The sequence below is a fragment of the Toxotes jaculatrix genome, chromosome 5 (genome assembly GCF_017976425.1).
Source record: "Toxotes jaculatrix isolate fToxJac2 chromosome 5, fToxJac2.pri, whole genome shotgun sequence".
In the NCBI taxonomy this organism is placed as follows: Eukaryota; Metazoa; Chordata; class Actinopteri; family Toxotidae; genus Toxotes; species Toxotes jaculatrix.
This window is the reverse complement of record NC_054398.1, coordinates 20,487,593-20,508,627: the sequence shown is the minus strand read 5'-3', so window position 1 is coordinate 20,508,627 and position 21,035 is coordinate 20,487,593. Positions and strand designations below refer to the sequence as shown.

The following is a 21,035-nucleotide window of genomic DNA, read 5'->3' as shown; positions in this document are numbered from 1 at the left end:
CATTAAAAACAACAAAGAGTAAGAGCAACACTTGTCTTGTGTTGGGCTCAGCTAGCACTGCTATTTGTTGATCAGGAAATGAGTACTTCTGTTTACTGTCAATAGGAAAAACAAAGCTGTTTCTAACCAATCCTACGGCCGTCTTTTAGAAACAGACAGCCCACTTCCCAAAAGAGGTATAACGGGTTGGTTGAGCTCACTAAACACACCACACGATTGTTGTTTTTTGATGAATACAGTCACAACAATCTCAGACCTAAAGATCTGTTGTGGATAAACAGTAGTTTTGACCATAAGGTCAATGAGAGTCCCAAATGGGTCTAGGCTACTTAAAGTCTAACATGAAACAGATGATAATCTATGTAGTTTTTAAATTATTATTTTGAATATTTTATGCTTTTATCTGAGATTACAGGTTGATTTGATTGGCTTTGGTTTATGTCTGGATATATATCAACTAATATGATTGATAGATTATTTAATTTCTGTATCATCCAGGTCAAAACTCTAAATATTGGAGCAGTGTAAACAAAAATGAATGTATGTACAGACATTTAATGAGAACAAACAGGAAGCAGGCAGTAACATCTGTGTAAAATCCGATGTCAGGATTTTTTGGAGAAAGGGCGAGATGAAAATCTGTTTTAGATGTAGTTTAATGTAAGGACCCATCAGAAACACAAATAGACTATATAGGGACTGTTGCAAAGCCCACCTGTGCGTCTATTTAAAATTATGGCTTTGTTATGCTGCCAAATAAGGGACAATACATAGAGTAAAACACCTGAGTCAGTAATCCGTCCATAATGAAATGTCTCCGTCCTTTGTCGGGAATAACACAATGTCATTCCACAGTGATGAGTGACAGATCTGCCTCATTCCTCGCCGGTTGTTTGCAGCTTGTGAAACATGATGCTAAGTAGCTCCCTGTGTGCATCATCTCCAAAGAGGAGGCAATGTGCTGCATTTCCTCCGTGTCTGTAATTAAAAAAGCAATTTGCACCAATGCAAACTAACTCAGCGGCAGCAGAATGAAGGGGCTGGCTGCTGCCTGCGCCGTACGCCAGGCGATTGAGGCTCGCAGCCTTCCTGCAGTGCCATTGGAGTTTGAATTAAAGCCGTAAGACTCAGCAACACAACGAACACCTGGTGGAAACTCCCATTTCCTGCTCCATCTAGGCCCCCTGTAGAGTTTCTCTTTTCCCTTGTCAATGGAAATCAGGAAATAATAGAGCAAAGTTAAAGATTTGTGACTTTGTGTGTTTTTATGAACAAGCGTCTGAAAGCCGTAGCAAGTTAGAATTTAGATAGAGGAATAATTTTTAAGGGAGTAACAAATGCACATTCATCTCTTTTCTTGTACTCGTGATTTATTTAGAGAAAGAAACCTCTATGCTTACTCAGTCCTTTTTCATATTATCTTTAGACAACCACTGTACCTTATGTGATTTCAGTCACCATGCTTTCTCTAATCTTCTGAGCTGCGGGGCAAGTTTTATTGTTTTACTCATTTGTCTTTCTTCCGCTGTGTTCTCATTCCCCAGATTCACAATGAAGATTAATACCCCCAAACCCAGTGGATTAAATTGTGTCACTATATTTTATGTAGTTTCCTATTAAAATGCCTTCAAGTCACTGTAGTGGAATACACAGCTATGCGTCTCCTTATAAAAGTCAATTTGTGTGATTAAACCGAGGCTTATGCAGAGGCTTGATGTAATGACTTTTTCCCTGCTTCAGTCAAATTACCGTCGTAATCTCCCCACTGAGTTATTGGACTATCAGCTCCCACACATTCGCCAACAGGGAGCGCTTGATACTGCACACAGTCACTACTATAGGGGCATCTCACCTCTTAGCCAATGTGAGAAAGATGAATAATGGCCAAATTGAGTGTAAACAATAACACTCAGGGTCTTTAAATGAAAAAAAATTAATGAATGAACAACTGGGTGCTTCTCCTTATACTTGTTGATATGCTAAGTTTGGTGTCACCTCTGCAGTCCTGGTGGGAGTAATTGACAATAAAAATGGGAAGATGACAACCTACTAGCTGCAGGAATCTACTGCTTATTAATAGGAATTGAACATCTGCTTGTGTTTGAAAAGAGTCCTGGGGGAATGCTGATTCATCTAAGTTGCCCACGGAAGAAATATTACAGCTGTGGAAGGAAACATTAAACCACCCCCTTCAGTACCTATTGACATTGTAGATTCGTATGATATACGAGTGTCCCTATCATCCTCAATGGCTTTCACCAATTAACAAATCGCAAACTCAGCAGAAACACTGTCCCGGTATTGATAGCCATATTTCCACATGTATTACCGTGTTGTATGTGAACCAGTGTGCCTGGTAAAGAGGATTAAGCTGACTGTAGTTCATTTCATGGCTCAGTGTTTATGTGCAGAATAGTGGATTAAAGGACTGATCTGCAGATTTAAGTCTGGACGAAACAGCATGGAGGCCTGGTTATATTTCTTCTCAGCTTGTCAGGGGGTCAGCAAACTCAGACAGAAGTCCATATTTTACATCAAGACCACCTGCAGAGTAGGAGGTTGCAGGTTCATGTCCCAGCTGGTGGTAGACTGGAACATGTGGACTTCATGTTCTTGTTCAAATGAAATATGTACAACCAAATACCCTGTCACAGCCCAGGCTCTGTATCCAGTGGAGCCTTTAGCAAAAGAAACATCCACAACTTTCTTTTGCCCCTTTCTTTGACTAGCAGTTTATCCTTGATCTTGAAGGTCAAGATTTCTCCTCTTTCTTCCCCTCTACTCTTCGTCTTTTCCCCAAAGTGCCTGAGGTGCTCCTCGCTCTGTGAGATTAGCAGCTAATCCATGAAAGGTAGCAGACTGGTTGTGCTCTCCCTTTGAATGTTATTAAAGAAGGCTGTCCTGAGGTGTGCGTGTATGCTAGGTGTACGTGTGCATGCGTGTGCTTGTGCCCGAGATGTGTATGAAGAGTGTGTGTCCTTGTTCTAATCCTGTGATAACCAGACCCGGATCCCTGAGGCAGAGGAACGGAAGGAGGGCTGGGCGGAGAGGGGAAAGAAGGGATGGACAGGGGCCAGAGGTGGAGCAGGGGGTTCGTCAACAACAGAGATCAGAAAAGATGACTTTCACTCTGGTGATTCAAAGGGTCTGGTAGCTGAGGGGGATTTGGACAGACCCAAGTTTTTGCCTCGTTTTCCGTGATATCCAAGTCTTATGCTTGATTAATGGAATTGCATGGGTACATGGACTTAAAGATTTTTAATTGCTGACGGTGGACTAAAGCTAATGGTGCTATGTGTTTGGCATTTTCAAATATACATTTAGCATTTATACCCAAAACACACTGTGTGTGTCCTTGAGGTCCAGCACTCAAAAAATAATACTTCATAGCACTGCCTGTAGTCAAAAAAATATTTTTTTTCCTGATTTGATCAGAAGTATGGAAAAACTACCAGGATCTCAGTTTCTTTGCGTCACAAAGAGGATTTATGTAGAAGCTCTTATTTGCTTCAGTGAAACCTTTAAATATATTGTGGGATATTATTCCATGAAACTTTCTCTTCTTCTCATGCCCTTGTGTCTGTGCTGGAAGGACATTATAAATTTTCCAAATTTTGAATCACAAAGTCAAACTTAGCGTAGATGCTTAGAGGCTGCTATTCTTGCAAACAATAGTTTTGTTTCCAATTTAATCTGTGAATAATTTGTTTTTGTTAAAATGCTAAACAGTGTGCATTTGATGCCTTAAGCAAATGCATCTACAGTTTAAATCAGATTTCAAACTATAATAAAATGAGTCATGTAACTAAACAGAAGACATTTGTCCAAATAATCAGTATTTTCATGTATAGTTATACGTTACTATTTGCTCTTTTGTGGTTTTACTTTTTATCATCCTAGCAGACAAATGCAGAATCAAAGAAGAGCTTTTTTTCTGACGTACGTATCATAAGATCCTGATCCTCCCAAAGCCCTGTAATTGTGAAGTTAGAATCGGGGTGACAGTATTTTTCAGGAAAGCAGTCTGAGATCAAACTTTGCTGAGGCTGGTGTTGTTTTGGCAGAAGGTGGAGGGAGTCAAGCAGGAGGAGAAACGGCCAGCTAGAGAGAGATCCCTGGTGACAGGCTGTACATAATTGATTGTTTATCTGTCTGCAGCCTGAGCAGCAGCAGTCAGCGAGGAAATACCTCGCTTTCACGACAACACACACACGCACGCACAAACATTTTAGGGATTTAGTTGGTGATTAAATTTAGAGTCGCTTACATTACACTAAGCCCAGGAGTGTAATAAGCCTAAATTCCTAAATAACCAAAATTACAAGTAGCCAATGCTAAACTCAAAGGCCACGGTGATAATACACAGCCTGCGTACACACCTGGTGGCTCTGCTGCCCTGTCTGTTCAGACTGACGGCTGGATGTTTCCTGCTCTGGCAGATGTGACCTTGGGAAAAAACCCCACCTTATTCTCTTTCCTCTCTCCTGTGTTCCTTTTACTGTTTTCATATACCTATGAGCAGAGTTTAATTCTGCCCAACAGCAGGTGAATGAGCTTGTGTGTGTGTGTGTGTGTGTGTGTGTGTGTGTGTGTGTGTGTGTGTGTGTGTGTGTGTGTGTGTGTGTGTGTGTGTGTGTGTGTGATTCAGCCATAAGAGCAGAGCAGCGGGCCTTCCTAAGTGCCCTTCAATCCATCTCACACACACACGCTCACATACATCATACTCTAGATGGAGGAGCTCATCACAATGTCACTTTCAATTTGGATGAGCCTACAGTCTGTTCAGGAGATATAATGGATTGGATGATAGCAGGGAAATGGATGATGTAGCTCAGGTCTCCTGCAACAAGCATTCAGATTTCTTAATGCACTACTCTAAAAATATTGTATCTCTGTTGGTGAGTAACGCTCCGGAGATCTGCTTAATGTCTCAAAAAAACTGTTAGAGGAAACAGCTGAGAGAAATGGATTTATTTCCATTCCCTACCAGACACAGTGTGGCCCAGAAATTCACAAAAATAACAATCAAAAGTCCAAACTCTTGCCCCCAGATTAGCAAAGTCTTTGTATTTGTGTTTTCTAAGAGTCTTAACCTTCTCGAAAGAGATTCAGTGCCCTTTTAGTTCTGTCTGCACTTTTCAACACTTGTAATCATGTGTTCAAAATGTAAAAAAAAGTTGTCTGGCTAAATTACTAAATGCTTTGAAAACACTGTTGTTAGAGAGGGAACTCTCTTGCCAAAAGATGGACTTTCATAATCGGTTTCTGTTTTGAGTTCTTTCTTTCGGGGCATGACTGGATACAAAGTTGTGAAATAAGGAAAAGAAGATTTTGAAAGTTTAAAACTAGCCCACAAAGTTCTCCACACTGCATGATGTAGGGGTCGGTAAGCTAGCACGTATCAAAAAGCAAAATGTATGTGAATTTCCAAAACTCGATTTCAGAAATGCGATAGGTATTCTCTTTTTGTGCGTCTCAGAGGTATAAAGATCTGCCTTTGTGTTCAGGGGCAGATGAAAGTGTTTGTTCATAAAACAAGGGAGAGTCATTTCTTTAACTGTTTAGTTGAAGTCTTAAGCCAGCTTCAGATGATATTTTCTTGTTTTTATCACTTTAGTCTTTATTACCTTTATATGTACACAAATAAAACAAACACAATTAGCACATACAACTGCAGAGTGAGGGGTTACATTTTACAGAGTCTTTATTTCTAAAATGAGTCCCCTTTTTCCATTTTCTGTTCTGCCCTTGTTATGTCTGTTCTAAATACTTCAGACCTAAAACTAACTTATTTTATTTTTCCATTCTGGTCTTCTAAATATATGTTCTATATTCCTAGCTATTAACCTGCCTCATATTACAGCATTCAGTGAGTCCCATAATATGGATCGATCTCCCTCAACATTGTACCTTTCTCCAAGATATCTTTTTATTTCCAATTTAACAGTTGTTTTATTGCTCAATATCCCGACATTTTATCGCTTCGCTGTGTTTTCCCTTCTAATATCCATTTGGATTGTTAAGTATATTGTATTATGGCCTGATACCCCAGCTACTCCAATGCTGCAATCTGTTCCCCTATAGCAATCCTCCTTTCTGCATTAAAAAATAGTCTCTTCTTGAATAAATGGAGTGTGGTATTGAATAATGTTTATAGTCTCTTCCTAGAGGATGAAAATTCCTCCAGACATCCACAAAGTTGATTTCTTCACAGGTAGTGTTGATTAGTTTTGCAAACTGGATCTTATTCTTCTTGTTGCTTGTTGTATCTTGATTGTGATTCAGTACCACACTCAAATCCCCTTCACACATACAGATTCCTTCTGCTTCTATGGCAGTAAGATCAAATAAAGGATTTTTTTTTAAAAGGCCTCCCCCCTGCCATCAGGGGATGTATAGATATTCAAATTTTATGACACTTTAAAATTTGGGTTTTATTTAGTTGCAGTTACCTGTAGTCTTACACAACTTTTTATAGTAACAAAATAAAGACACTAAACAATGTGAGTTTTGTTTGTGTGCTATGGAAACACACATTACACTGTTGAGAAACATTAACAAATAATGTAAGTATTGTATTTTAAAAAAAATACTCTGGAGCACAACTTTTAGATTATAGTTTCACACCCTGTGTTATAATCCTTTAATGTACCTTAAGGGACTTATAGTAGATAGTTGCTGGTGTGACTTTACAGTGCCATCAATATGGTTTTAAATTATTTCTTTTCTTTAGTAACTTGTGTTGCTCTGTCACAAAATATTTATGTTACTGTATGTGTGAAAACTTTATCACACTTCCACACTTCCTGCTATTTTTCTCCTACTACAGCTGTTTTAACTTGTTCTCTGCTTTACTCTGCACTGAGGTTGTGGTCTTTTTTCATGTGGCGTTATTACAATATTTGTACTTGAACTGGTTGATCTGTGTAGTCGCGTATCCTCCAGGCTTTTATTGCATTGTATTTTGCCAACTCAGTCTCCGTGTCCCATCCTGAGGTTCTCCACATAGAGGGGAAGAGATTTGTTTGCCAGTTGGACACAGGAGTTTGTCATGGGCTGTGGCCATTAGTCAAGCTTGTCAGTGATTCACAATACACCATATCACTAACTCTGCAGCAGCAGTGATGAGAGCTTGGGAGTTCTGGTTCTAAAGGAACATTTTGTTAATGCCGGTATGAAACTTACAGAAGGCATTTGTTGTGGTACTTAATGGCCAGTTGTGCCAGTTTACAACATTCAAATTAAAGGCTAGTATAAGTATAAAAGTATAAATTGAGGAATGTAGCTTGAGTTATTATAAAGCTCAGAGTCATCATTGAGACTTTTCCATTCCTCATTTTGTTCTAAACAAAGAAAATAAATTACAGCTAAGCATCAGTTTTTTTAATGACAGATCTTGTCATGCCAGTATACAGATACAGATGTAGTCTGAAGTCTTCTCTCAGGAAAATAAAACAAACTTGCAGCTTGCACTGATCATTCTTCATATTTTTAAGGGAAATAAACATTCAGTTTTCTTAAATCGTGTTATTTTCGTGGCAGTAGTAGTAGTTTGCAGATGTGAAAATGACATGAAGTGTTGATACTGTTTTTTTCCACTTGTTTACAGACAGATATATAATACAAATGGATGTATGACTGACATGTTCAGATTGACATTTGTTGTGTTGTCTTGTTCTTCAGAGCATGATGAGTGCCTCAGCGGGCTACACAACTGTGATGAGAATGCCTTGTGCTTCAACATGGTTGGAGGCCACAGCTGCTCCTGTAAGCCTGGCTACACTGGTAATGGGACAGTCTGCAAAGGTAAGCATTACTGTGCTAGACTCGCTATATATTGTGCGAAGTGCCCGACACACATGGACTTAACAAGGCACCAAAGTTACCTGTGCAGTGGTGAAACATTTGTTTGTTGACATAAACTCTCTCCACACATTACATTGCAAATGAAGAACGTCCAGGAGAACATGTTGTTATTCATGAGATATGTTGTTCCTTATTTAGGTTTTGCACCAAACATCAACAGACCACCTTGTCTTATACATAAGGAACAATTTGCTCTGAGAGTCATGAATATTACACTGTAATCTGTTCTGAAAAATAAAAGATAAATAAGTCATACAGAATAAATATTTAACCTTACAAATCCTGGGATGTCCATACAAAATGTCCCAGTTAAAAATCTCCAGGCATATTCACAAGTTAGCTTCAAAGTCAGATCATTATGTCTGACATTTGAAGGTTCCCGACTCACTTATCACCACCATGTAAACTGCACTGTGGTTATGTTCTCACTGGCACCAACTGAAAAGCCCTCTGTGACCCATGGGTGCATCTCTCTTTGTTTGCTGTTCTATTTGTAATCTTTGCTCTGGTTAGAAAATTGACTTGACCATAATCAGTCCCTTGATTAGAAATCTATTTAAAGGGGACTCCACTGGTGTACATAAAAACAAGCTTACTCATCATGGGGAGTCCTACACATCCTCTGAACACAGTTTTTTAATGTCCTCTGTGGCTCTAGAGGAGCTTTTTAACATCTTATAAAAAAAAACTAGGACTGGAACTAATATTTTCACTATCAGTTAATCTGCTGATTATTTTCTTGATAAATCTCTTAGTCTAAAAAACATTTAAAAATAGCTCAAAATACCCATGATAATTTCATAAAGCCTAAAGTGATGTCAACAAATTGCCTCATTACCCCAATCTTAAAATTATTCAGGTGTTTTTATTATATAAGTTAAAGAATAGAAGCAAATCCTCACAAATGAGAAGCTGGAACCAGGGAAATCACATTTCATTTTCTCTTGAAACTGCAAACAAAAATTTACTTAATGGATTAATTAACTACCCAAAAAGTTGCCGATTATTATTCTGTTAAACCACTAAATGATTAATTAACTCTAAAATAACCCTCATAGTGTCATTGTGACATCACTGGGGTTATGCTGGCTCGGGCTCGAGAGGGTGAGGGAAGGGCCTGATGAAAATATGGTGTTGGTTGCATTCTGGGAAATGTAGGATCTAGCATCTAGCAAAGTAGTCAATAAAATGTTCACTTTCACTTTGGCTTAAATTTTCACTATTCTTTTGTTAAATATGTTTATTGTGAGATCCCAACTTTACAGAAGTGCCATGATAAATTGTTGGAATGCCCCAAGCACAGTGTGGTACTCACTCATTGTACTGGATTTACTGGACTTTTGTTTTGAATACGTCTTATTCTTTGTGCTATTTAATTTATTTAAATTGCATTCTGTTAACTTCAGTGACTTCTTTGTGTTTTGGGGACATATTAACTAACAGTCTACCTACAGATAATGAACATTTTTGAATTAACCTTGGTGAGATGCATTAATCACGCGAAATAATTTTGCGCGAGCCTGTAATGAATCACATCACCAAATTAGCTCTTATTCTGTATGCAAATACATATGCTGCTGCTGGTCTAATTGCATAGTTAATGCTCGTTAATCTTAGTGAGAAATGGCTCCTCTCTTCTGGTCTACCTCTAGCTATGTGTGACGGATTGTGCCAGAACGGGGGAACCTGCGTCTCACCTAACAACTGTGTTTGCCAACAAGGATTTACTGGGAAGAGATGCGAGACAGGTAAGAGTTCATTTTTGTTCCACGCCTACATTTCACTGCTCAAAAATAGCTAAAGGAGTACTTTTGACTGAATGTTTAAGGAGGGATGAGAAGCAGGGGGAAGAGGTGACGTAAAGTGAGGGGGTGTTTCATGTTCTTCAGATCCAACAGGAAAAGGACAAAAGGAAGGAGGAGGAGAGATCAAAGTTGTTGCTTTAGTTATCTTGACATTGCTCGGCTCTTGTTTAAAAAGGCCGTGATTATTTTTGCTTTGTGCAGCTATCTTAGTTCTGACCTCGACAAAACAGCTGATCTGTAAATGCTGAGATGTTTTCAGTGTTCACACTCTGCTATACTCAATGTGTGTGTGTGTGTGTGTGTTCGAATGTGTTTGTGGCTGCTGTGTGTGTCCGTGAGTGCATCACACTGTGTGGGTCTGTGCTCCATGGTGAATAATGAGCTTGTACCTCTTCCAATGGCCCGATGGAGGATTTGAACTGCAGTTGCAGCAGTATGGGAATTACCCCATATCACAGCCCATATTAATCAGCATGGCATTCCTCCTCATAGGCTCCATGCCATATCCGAATTACAACTGCACAAACTCCTGATGCACAATATCCGATAGGGCATGATAGCTTATCCGAGTATTAAGTCAGCTTGTGTTTATAGCAAAGGCTATATCACTATTTGCTCTCATGCACGGAAATATGTCAGACATAACACTGTGATAAGACTCAGGGCTTTGGATCCTATTCTGTGTGTTTACCCCTACAGTGCTGGTGATTTAAGGTAACCAAGAAAGACTGTAATCCTGGTGGTTGTGCTAGCTGCACCGTACGTCTAATCTATAGCAGCAACACCCTTCTCATAACACGTTTCAGCCTTTCGTGAAGTGTCCTTCAGGAGACAAGCGGCCGAGCTAATAGAAAGTCAAGTCATCACCCTTCTCTCAGTGTGTGCGCTTGTGTTTGAGTGAAGCAAACTGAGCCTCTCTGCTTGCTCACTGGTTCAAGGTATTGATTGCACATAAAGGACCTTTTTTACGAGGCGTCCTTTTTACTGCCCGCCTTAAAGTAAATGAATTTCCTCATGGTACTGCTCTGAGATGCTGAGGAAGGAGAGAAAGAGTGTGTGTGTGTATGTGTATGTGTGTGTGTGTGAGAGAGTGAGAGAGAGAGAGAGAGAGAGAGAGAGAGAGAGAGAGAGAGAGAGATAGCTAGCTACAGAGAATGTGTTAACACACCTAAACCATAATGACTTCTCCTCCTCCCCATTTTGCAACAGAGAAGGTTCTGAGGACCTCGTCCCTTAGTGATGGCACGATCCAGGCAATCACACATTTCATTACCTTCTATAGTGTTTTAGATTCCAGCCTTTTTCTCTCTTGCAGTACTTTCTTTTGTGAGTCTTCTGTGTCTTGAAAAAAAAAAAAACAACCGCAGAATAGTCCATCACAGAAGAAATCTCACAATATATACCAAAGTTTTGTCCAAGGTGATTCTTTTCATCACTTGATATCTTAAAAGCAGAGATCTTTTGTAGGAAGCATTTCTTTGGTGTGGAGTAAGTATATTTCACAGACTGCTATTTTCAACACATCAATCATGTCAGGGTTACATTTGGGGTAGGTTTTTTTTTTCTGAAATAGTGGATATCTTTGTCCACTAGGGAAAAGGAATGAATTCCCTAAAAAGAGAAATCACACTGCTTTGTTACTGTACAAAAGCCTTTGTTATAGCAGCTACATGATTAAAAAGAAAACCAATAAGCATCGACCACGCAGCGGTCGTCCATAGGGTCAGATAAGTGAATTCAGTACAACCTTCAATCAGGCACGAGACTTTTCACAACCACATTCGGCTCCCTCATTCTACCTGTACTCAGAACTTACTGTGCCACAGAAAATAGTAATGAAAATGAATATAGATTTTTTTTTTTTTTTTTAAATCAGTAAATGCTTCCCAAAAAATGTTTTTATTTACATACTTCTAGCATCTGCTTTGTGTGGCATCTCTGTCAGATCAAGAAGGCTGTTCCTCATATGTTTTTGTTTCTTGATGTATCTAGCCATACTCATACTTTCGGTTTTATTTGTCCACATATTTGAGATATCAGTCTTTGAGATTTCTGACTTGAGGTGAATCGAGTTTTGTTTATGGTGCTCACAGCACTGAACAAATCCAGTTAAATTTAGTTTAAAGTCTTTCCAGAATCAGCTTAAACAAACAAGATCAAATGTGTTAATTGGTGAAGTTTAGAGGTGCTGATAGGCAGATATTTAAAATCTTTGTACAGAACCAGGCTAGGTGTTTCCCTCTTCCGATTAGCTAAATGTCTCCTGGCTGAAACTTCACATTTAACAGACAGATATGACAGTGGCATCTTCAGTAAGTGTATTTATCATTGTATGCAGTCATTTTTCAGTGCTGTGGGCAGCACAAACAAAATTCCTTCTACCTGCATTGTATTGAAGTGGAGACATTTACAATAGTGTGGATAGAGAGCACTGGAAATAAGTTAGAAAATCTGTTGTAGTTTGGGTTACCCGAACGTTTAGATGTGACTGAAAAACAACTGTAAACTATTTTCTCCATAAATACAGTTGTCTGTTTCTTAATCACACCATGAGGGGCGTCGGAGGATGAATGATGGGTTGCTCTGGGATCAGTCTGTTTTTAGGCTCTCCGTTCTTCATTGAGTCTGATTAGAATTCAAGATTCGGGGACGCAAACACAACCAGGCGCTCACATGCACGCCAAAACTCTCGCACGCTCCTCATGCCTCAGGCGACATGATATTTGTCACCACAGCTGCTGCTGCTGCTGCTGTGTGCATGTCTATCTCTCTCCTCTCTCACACAATCCTTCCCAATCTCGTCCAAGTCAGCTCTGTGACAGCTACCATCCTCGATTTTTTTTTCCTTGTGGTTTTATAGTCCGGGACCACCGTCCGGGTCCCTTGCTACAGGGCTAAAGCCTCTGGCACTGTTGAGAGACTTCACCACTCATTCAGCACGAAAGGGGAGGCGGGGTGTGGGGGGGGGGGGTGCTTCTCACTGTTTCCTCAGTGTGACAGGAGCTCCCAGAGAGGGAAGTGTCTACTGGAGAAGCTCACAAAGATGTATGGAGGTTAATGTACTGTTGGATATGCTTCTCCAGCATAAGGGAGTTGGTGTAGGATGGGAAGGAGGAGGGGGAGTGAGAACAATAGTTTGGGGAGAAGAGATGGAGATGTATGGGGAGAGTGACAGATCCAGAATTTGAGGAGAGAGAGGAAAGAGAGGTAACAACTGGGAGGGGGGGTGAGAGGAGGTGAAGTGGAAAGGAAGATACAGAGATGTTGGGAAAAACTGACAGATGCAGCGATGGAATGGGAAATGCAAGGAGAGAGATGAGTGGTTAGAGGGTAGGGGTTAGCGAGTTTTCTCTGCATTTGGATGCGAAATGAGGCTGGTGGAGACGGTGCTGCAGGAGGAGGAGAAGCAGAGCTGGGTGGATGAACATGGAAAAGCTTTCACTAAGTCTGGGCTCCCCACCCCCAGAACCCTGTGAGCTTTTAGAGGCCTCCCCAGGGACTCCACCCCTTCTGCTGCTGCAGCGGCAGACTGACGGCCTGTCATAAGACACCGAACAGGAGCTCTACAAGGCAGTGCAGATACACGTGCACACATCTGAGCATGCACACACACACTTAAGTTTAAGAAGAGGCTAACAGTTTATGGATTGTCAGGCTGATGCCCCACTTCAGATTGTTGTTTTTCAGTGTGTTGAGGTGTGCAAACATGTAATATTTTGCGTACGTTTGTGTCTGGCTGTGTGTAATTGGACATGTAGGTGTTAATGTGTTGTGCGTTGTAGTGTGTCTGTGACGCTGTTTGTGTTACGGTCTTTTTGTGATTGTGTGTGTGCTCGGTGACTTGTCATTACCATTCAGAGGGAATGGATGGGGAGGGACAGGGGACATGCAGTGCTGACAGACAGACACCAGCTAGTGGAGAACTCTGACACATCATGAATTATGCAGGATACAGCTGCAGCAGGGCACATACACTTCAGTCATGGATATAAATGTACGCAGGGCCGGCCATGTAATGTGTGCCCTCAACATGCAGCATAGTCAGTGCTGTAGCCCCAGGCTAGCACTATTCCTTATATGGCTAGGGTGAGAGATGGGCAAATGCTGGAATATTACATTTATTTTTCATCAAAATGGACGTCCATTTCCTTCCTTGGCTTGGAGAAATTGAGAATAAAAATGTGCAACAATAGCTATTAGGATGTTTCAGAGTTAAAGCTAAATGACTGTTACAACCTCTGATGCTTTATTTTTTAACCTACAGTTCTTGAATGCCACAAAACAAAAAAGGCTCACATGAAAGAATGGGGAGATTGCATGGTTAATTAAAAAAACAAAACACATAGGTGACTAATGCACAAGAATAAAAGAAGTAATATTGAATAATAATAATAATAATAATAATAATAATAATAATAATAATATTGAAGGCCTAAGCTTAGGCATATGTGAACAAAGAGCCATTTCCTTCAAGGCTGCACTAAAAAATAGTACTATATATTGAGTTGAGGTTGCCAAAATCCAGTAGTTTACACCTGTGTCCATCAAAGTACAGTCCTCATTGTGATGGTTGAATATCATTGCTTTGGGTACCTTTGAATTACTTATGAATAGGAGAATGGCAGTGGAAACTGGCAGATACAGTCATGCACATTTCATGGCCATTTGATGCAGATCGACGATTTTGTGAATATTTTCTTGAGACGAAGGTTAAAGAAATTCTTCTTATCCTTAGTGATTTCTATTTCCTCTATCTCAACCTACAGGCCTATTTATTTATTTATTGTCTGCATTTAAAGAGCTTCACTCATGTTGCATAAAACACTTTATGTACAGAAAATATCACAGTAGTCTTGATAAAAGACCAAATCATTCAATGTCATAAACAAACCCAGAAGCTCAGTGTCACAGTTGCATCTGACAGTGTTCAGTTGTCTTAAGGTAAGTGGGCAGGAGGAACTTGTAAAGTTTAAGAGTGCCTTTTACTGATAATGCTTTTAGGATATAAGTAAGAAGATAAAAAAAAAAAAAAATAGGGCTTTATGGTAATCTTAGCTTTAAGATGCTTTTAGGAAACAGGTCCTGGGATTGTAAAGATTGTTTTTACCAGCTGAGTCCCTGCATGAAATAATTGGACACAACATCTGTGAACATCCTCTTCCCTGTTTAGGTCTCAGATGCACATTTATTGACTGAATTGCTGAACTGTTCCTATGAGATGAATGGGGAGGTAGCCTTTGTATCACCTTTATTTTCAGCTCATTATCTTCTCCTTTCAAACCTCTATAAGCTTATTAGGATGCTTGGCCACTAGTTAAAATTTTCTGTCACTGTGCTGTCAGTTCTGTAACTAATGGCCATCTTTGCTGTCCTTGGCTCTTGCCAGCTTCTCAAAGGATGCTATGGGCTGCTTAAGGGAGAAGAGCATTTGATCAGATGTTGTGGATGGACACCTCTCCCTTTCATCTTTCAATTCATCTGCAGTCTCAAGTCCTCACAAGCACTTTTAATCAGCAGTGCTGAATCATACAGAGGCTAGTTTAGCATCAACAATGTTCTTTAAGGACAAGGAGAAAGAGATAAAAAGATTTTTATGTTTGGTGTTAATGATGCAATTTAGATTTCTGACTCCTACACACTCCTGGAGGGTTATGTTCAAGAGCACCATCAGGCAGCCTTGGTGCATTACACCTACACTGTAAATTGATGTTTTATTGGTAGGCAAAACTCTCATTTTCTCAAGTCGTGATCATTTACCAGCACACTTCGTCTTCAGGAGTGATACTCTCATAAAGAGATGTGATCTAAAGAGGAGAATGTTGTGTTTATGTGAGTGAAATGGCGCCTTTTTCATCAGAGCTTTGATATTCTTTGTTTCGCCAATGAAATATTCAGTGAGTTTTTATGCCCTTTTCTCTAACTTATGGTGAAAGAACAAAGAGGAGCAGGGAATTAGAGAACATATATGGACAAAGACAGTTGAGACGTGAAGAAAGGATTGGATTTTTAATTATTAGGTAATAGCAGATGAGAGCAGATAAGAGGAGAGGAGGAAGGGGATGGAAAAAAGAAAGCTAAAAGGTGGTGATTCATAATGAGGTATAAAAATGGAAGAGGAAAATAGCAATGAAGAAGAGGAGGAGGAGGAGGGAGGGAGGAGAGACATGGATGGCCAGTGAGTTCATGAGGAAACTTTGAAGGCAGTGAGAGAAGGAGTCTGAAGCCCTGAGGTCACGCTGGTATATTGACTAGGACAGAGAGCAGAACGGGGCCAGACAAACAATTTGTTCCCTCAGACCTCATTTACATTGATGTCGAGCTCCAGGAAGCCTGTCAGTTTTAGACAGAAAGACACACCATACAGACAAAAACTCAGAAGTCCGAAAGACAGACAAAACTATGGATAGACCAATAAAAAGGCAGCCAGAGTCACACAAGCAGGAAGACAAATAGCAAATAGAGAGAAATACAAATGTTCAGACAAATATGAAGGGGGACATTAACATTAACATATACAAGTAGATACAGATGGGCTACATGTGCATTAAAAACAGGCCTGTCCAGGTTAAATTGCACTGCACTGAAGAGCTGCTAACAGTTGCTGTTGCTTTTCTCTTGTGTAATTTTAAATAGCTTGTGTGTCTTATACAATAGTAGGCAAGACAAAAAAAATACCACAGTCTCATCATAGCTCAAATCTCCCCTGGGTACCTCCTACCCAACACTCAAGCACAGGTAGTGAATATTTAAAACCATATTATTTTTTTCACCCCTTGACAGCTCCCATGATGCATCACTGCAGCTCTCCCTCTCTCCTTCCTTTGCTCTACGATTTACCCACAAGGCCTGGGGGGCTGTGACTGTTTAAGCTCAAGCGGCTTGTTTAAGCACAATGATTATGTATTCATTATTTATTTAGAGACGGCCTTACAAAGCACTCACTCCATCACCCATAATTAGTGTGTCTTAATTAGGCCCTGCTAATGGCCGAAACTGTCGTTTAGCTGAGCACAACCTGCTGCTTCTACCTAAATGACACATCTCCCAGGGATAGCTTGCTGCGGTAGCTGCTGCAGTGCAGCGAACTGCACTGGGCACTGGATAGCTATATTGCTTTAAAGGCCAACAGAAATTAAATTGCATTTTTTTTCCTCTGCTGCAGCACAGAGAGCTTTTTTTTTTTTTTTTTTTTTTTTTTTTTTTTACATGTCCTGTGTTTTTTTTTAGAGGAAAAAATCAGTATCCACAAAGTGAAAAATTATGGTTTCATGGTGGAATTGTCTACTTAATCTGTGCATATACCGCCTGGAGTGCTTTAGTTTTTCTATATGTAAATTCTTAGCGTATTGCAAAGAATTTACATATGGAAAAACAACAGCACTTTAAACAAACAACATAAAGCATTAACTGTCCCAGTTGTATCATTGTCTGATGGTGACAGGGACTAACAGCTAGACAGCAGCCTGCTACACAAAAAGGGCCACAGAGACTTTGAACTGTAACCCACTTTAGTTCTCTAGCTAATGTCTCCCTCTTATCTACAGTCTTGGACTCATATCTTGTGTTGCAGCTTGGTCTGCTGAATGGGCCTCTAAACAACTACCTGCAGTTTGAAAAGCGCCCTGGCTAATTAGCTAGTCAGCTGTAGCACTTTGAACGCCTTAAAATCTTAATAGCAAATGTCAAGTTCAGTCAGTTCAGATGCTAAATGGTGTAGTCCTTACAATTAAACCTGTATTCATTGATTTTGTGGCCACTTAGGGCCACCTCAACAAGCTCTAAACACAACATTGACATATTGTCACCTGTATGGTGAACATGTTAGCAAATGTTTGCAAATCTGCACATCTGTCAGACACTTTTGTCTTGCTTCTCGTAATCACATGTTCAGTTGTCAATCTCTTTTTAACTCTGTTTTTGTTTGTACCACCTCCTCAGAAAGAAATATTAGCTTTCTCACAAAGAACAGCCTCAGTGTGCTGTGGCTGGAAAAGAGATTGATAAGGGGGTGATGAGAGTGAACCAAAACAAGAAAATTGTGGGCTGGAAAACCAAGACACTGAGCTGAATGCTTTGTAGAGCTGAATGTTGCAGAGTTGGGTGATAATTCTCTGTGGATTTGTCACAACAAGCAACCCCTTTTATATTGCATGTAGTCATTTCATAATTGTCAATATAAAAATACTGAGTATTGTAGTGTTAAACTCTAACGCAACTCCTTGGCCTTTAAAGGGTAGCTACAAGGTAGAGGTTACCATTTTTTTTTATATTGTCTCTCAGTTCCCCTGTTGGCTCAGCTGTCAGTCAGACATGCATCCGTCCTCCCACTCAAAGACTAAAGCAGCATTTCTGGTACATCTATAGAAACCTTTTTTTATCTTACTTTCAAAAATAAAACAATCATTCTAAAATTCACTTTAACGTGTTTTGACTGCAAAAAGCAGCTGACAAATTTTGATTTCCCTACTTAAAAGGGTGGAGGAATTTTACAGCTGTAGGTAAGTGTTTCAGAGTGGTTGCATTCTCTGTGTGCTTGCAGCTACTGATTGTTCACAAGGCTTGTTTCCAATTTACCATGATTACTCATCCACTCTCCCATTTAAGTGCTTGCAGATATGGATTTGCGTTTCAGTGTCTGTTTCATCTTCAGGAACCCAGTGTGTAACTCAATTTGCCTCGAGTTTCATGATGATTGATTGATTATTTGAGTTTGCTCTTTCTCTTAATGAAGACTGTGGACCAGTGACAATCACTCAATTACACCTTACTGTACATAAAAAGGCAGGGATCTGAAATCCATTTCTTAACCTTATCGCTGTGTCACGCGCATGCCAATAAAAGCTGAAAGGTTCTGCAGCCTTTTCTCAGCTTTTGCAAATGTGATCTGACATGATAAATTCAGCCTATTTTAAAATACTTATTTTCAAATGGCGTCTGGCTTAGAAGCAGAAGGAAAGGTTCAGTTGAGATCCAGAGATGTTTCTGAATAATTCCTCCCTGAGCCTATCAGGATTATCAGGTAGACCTCTGTGGAAATGGAAATCAGTTTGAATTAGGTTATTGTGCGGGTGAATGTACATGTGGCAGCAGTAGCTGGTTCTGCACTGAGTGATGCAACGCAGCGGAGCTGTATCCCAACCCCCGGGGCTATCTGTCAGTCAAAGAAGGGATAAGGCGCGGGGAGGGAAGTGACAGTGAAGGAAGGAAGGAAGGAAGGAAGGGGTCAAAGCACAGAACTGTAGCTGTCCAGGATCAGAATAGGCATCAAGGACAACGCGAAGAGGTTGGAGGGAGCAGGCACAATGAAAGGGAGGGATGAAGAAGAAGAGGGCAGGGTAGTGTAAACTCTAAACTCTGCCTTTTTCTGCTCAAAGAGCAAGCGAACCGCAGGGATGAGGGAGGGTGACGATGAGGGCGCCTCTGTTTTTGCCTCGGCTTTGAGGCACAGATATATAGGTGAAGTGAAAAGAGGGGAGGGTGAGGAGCACGTGGAAAGGTGAAGGCAGAGGATGAAGAACCGAAGGAGGTGGTGTTCATTGCAGAGCGGCATAACAAGCCCAGGAGGGTGCCGAGGAAAGATGGTCTGCTTGGTTCTTTCTTTGTCTTCCAAGAGCTGCCTTAATAGAGCCCTTGTTTCCAGGCTGCCACTCAGGATAACGAGGAGGATAACTGCAGTCTGTCCCACCGTCTCTCCCTCTCAATCCTCCTTTGCCTATTCCTCTTCCTGCTTTTTCCTCACACTCCTCTTTGTCTCCTCAACCACCGCCTCCTCTTTCCTATTATACCTGTTCTCCTCCTCATCCAAGTCCATCCTCACCCTCCCCTCTTTGCGTAGGTATTTCTCTGTCAGTTACCATGTCTTTAAATAACTGTTCTTCTCTGGCCTTGACCTCTCCAAGAGATAGAGACACAAAGATGGTTTTTATTTGGTTTGTGTAGTCTTTTTTTTTTCCAAGAGGAGAGGGAGGAAAAACATGACATGATTTAACAAGAGAAAATGCTGCACGATCCACATCTATGATTCAACAAAAGCCAAAGCCTCTTGATTCAAGTAGAGACAGAGCTTTCAAGCAGCGCCCTTGTCTGATTGTCATTGTTGATGATTTAATTACAATGATCTTCCATTATCATTTACGCAAGATGATAAAAGAGAAGGGGAGACTTTTGCAAGCATGTTGTAGCTTTGCTGTACCTCACACATTCAATCTCGTCGGGTCTGAGTTCCGACAACAGTGAGTTTCACAGTCCTGAAACACAGCAGCACTTTAAAAGTTGATTTGACAGCAGGCTGAGAAGCGTCGTGCCATAATTGTAGCTGACAGGTTTGGCTCAGATAAAAGAGAAAATGACAAATCTTTTGTTGAGGGTGTAACCCTCTGTTGTTATAGCCAGACAGTCAAGCTTTTAAAACGCCTGAATGAAAACTGGCTGAAAATAACCCATTTGCATATTTTTAGACTTACTTCACCATCAGTGTCTGTTATAAATAGTATCTGACTGCTCAGTTGTACTTTGAACAATTTCATACAGCCTTATTGGGGAGAAGAGGATGATTCAAGCTAATTCAGCTTGAGGTTTTTTTATATACTGGCAAGACACCTCACGCAGCTTTTCCCCTTAAAAGCTCCCTGTGCTTTTATCACGGTGAAATTCACAGGCAACAAAGAGCATTGGATATTTCTCCTCTGGAGTGGGGAGAATGTATATTAATTTTCAAAGATAGGCTAGTTATAGCATTTTCTGTAGACTCCAGATTTTTAAGCAGTGTCCTTTTAACCCAGCATTGCTGTCCCTAAGGGGCAAAAATGAGGTGCTCTGCTCTCACCAAACTAATGCAATTAGTGAAATGAGAGCTTTAGCTTTAAAGTCTGCCTCACCGAAAGAGAGAGCTTTTTGAACCTGACCAGTGTGGAAAACGAAAAAAAAAAAAAAATGAATATGCTGTAGGTTTTTTTTTAGCAAACCTGCAGCTGACTCAGACAAATGCGGGTAATTTTTAAATAGATAAGGCCCTAATCTGCGGGACATTTGATCAACGTTTAATCTGCTGCAGAAATTCTATTAAAAGGCTGAGGGCTCATTAGCCAATAGATCTTAATCCCATTACTGGCTGGGCGGTGGGGGACCATGAGCCCGTCTGCCTGTCGCTCTGTGGGGGATACTGTTGCAGGCAGTCGTAGAGAAGGTCAGACACGGCACACTGCCATTTTCATAATGAGAGTAGAGCATCATGCATCATGCACAATCATAAAAAAGCCATCACTGGTTATGCAGACACATTTAATCACAGTGCATGTCTGGGCCTATCATATTTAGCCCTACTGTGTAATAACAGGCTTTATTTCCTCTCTCGTGTGGGCCTGG

At 40.4% G+C, this 21,035-nt stretch overlaps 1 protein-coding gene across 1 annotated transcript in view; it reads left to right on the top strand.

Annotated features, from left to right (window-relative positions):
- nell2a (neural EGFL like 2a) overlaps positions 1–21,035 on the top strand; it is a 76,127-nt gene that overhangs the window by 41,521 nt on the left and 13,571 nt on the right. Inside the window, 2 exon segments of the mRNA XM_041038414.1 lie at positions 7,684–7,806; positions 9,519–9,614. Coding sequence (XP_040894348.1) covers positions 7,684–7,806; positions 9,519–9,614 — 219 coding nt within the window.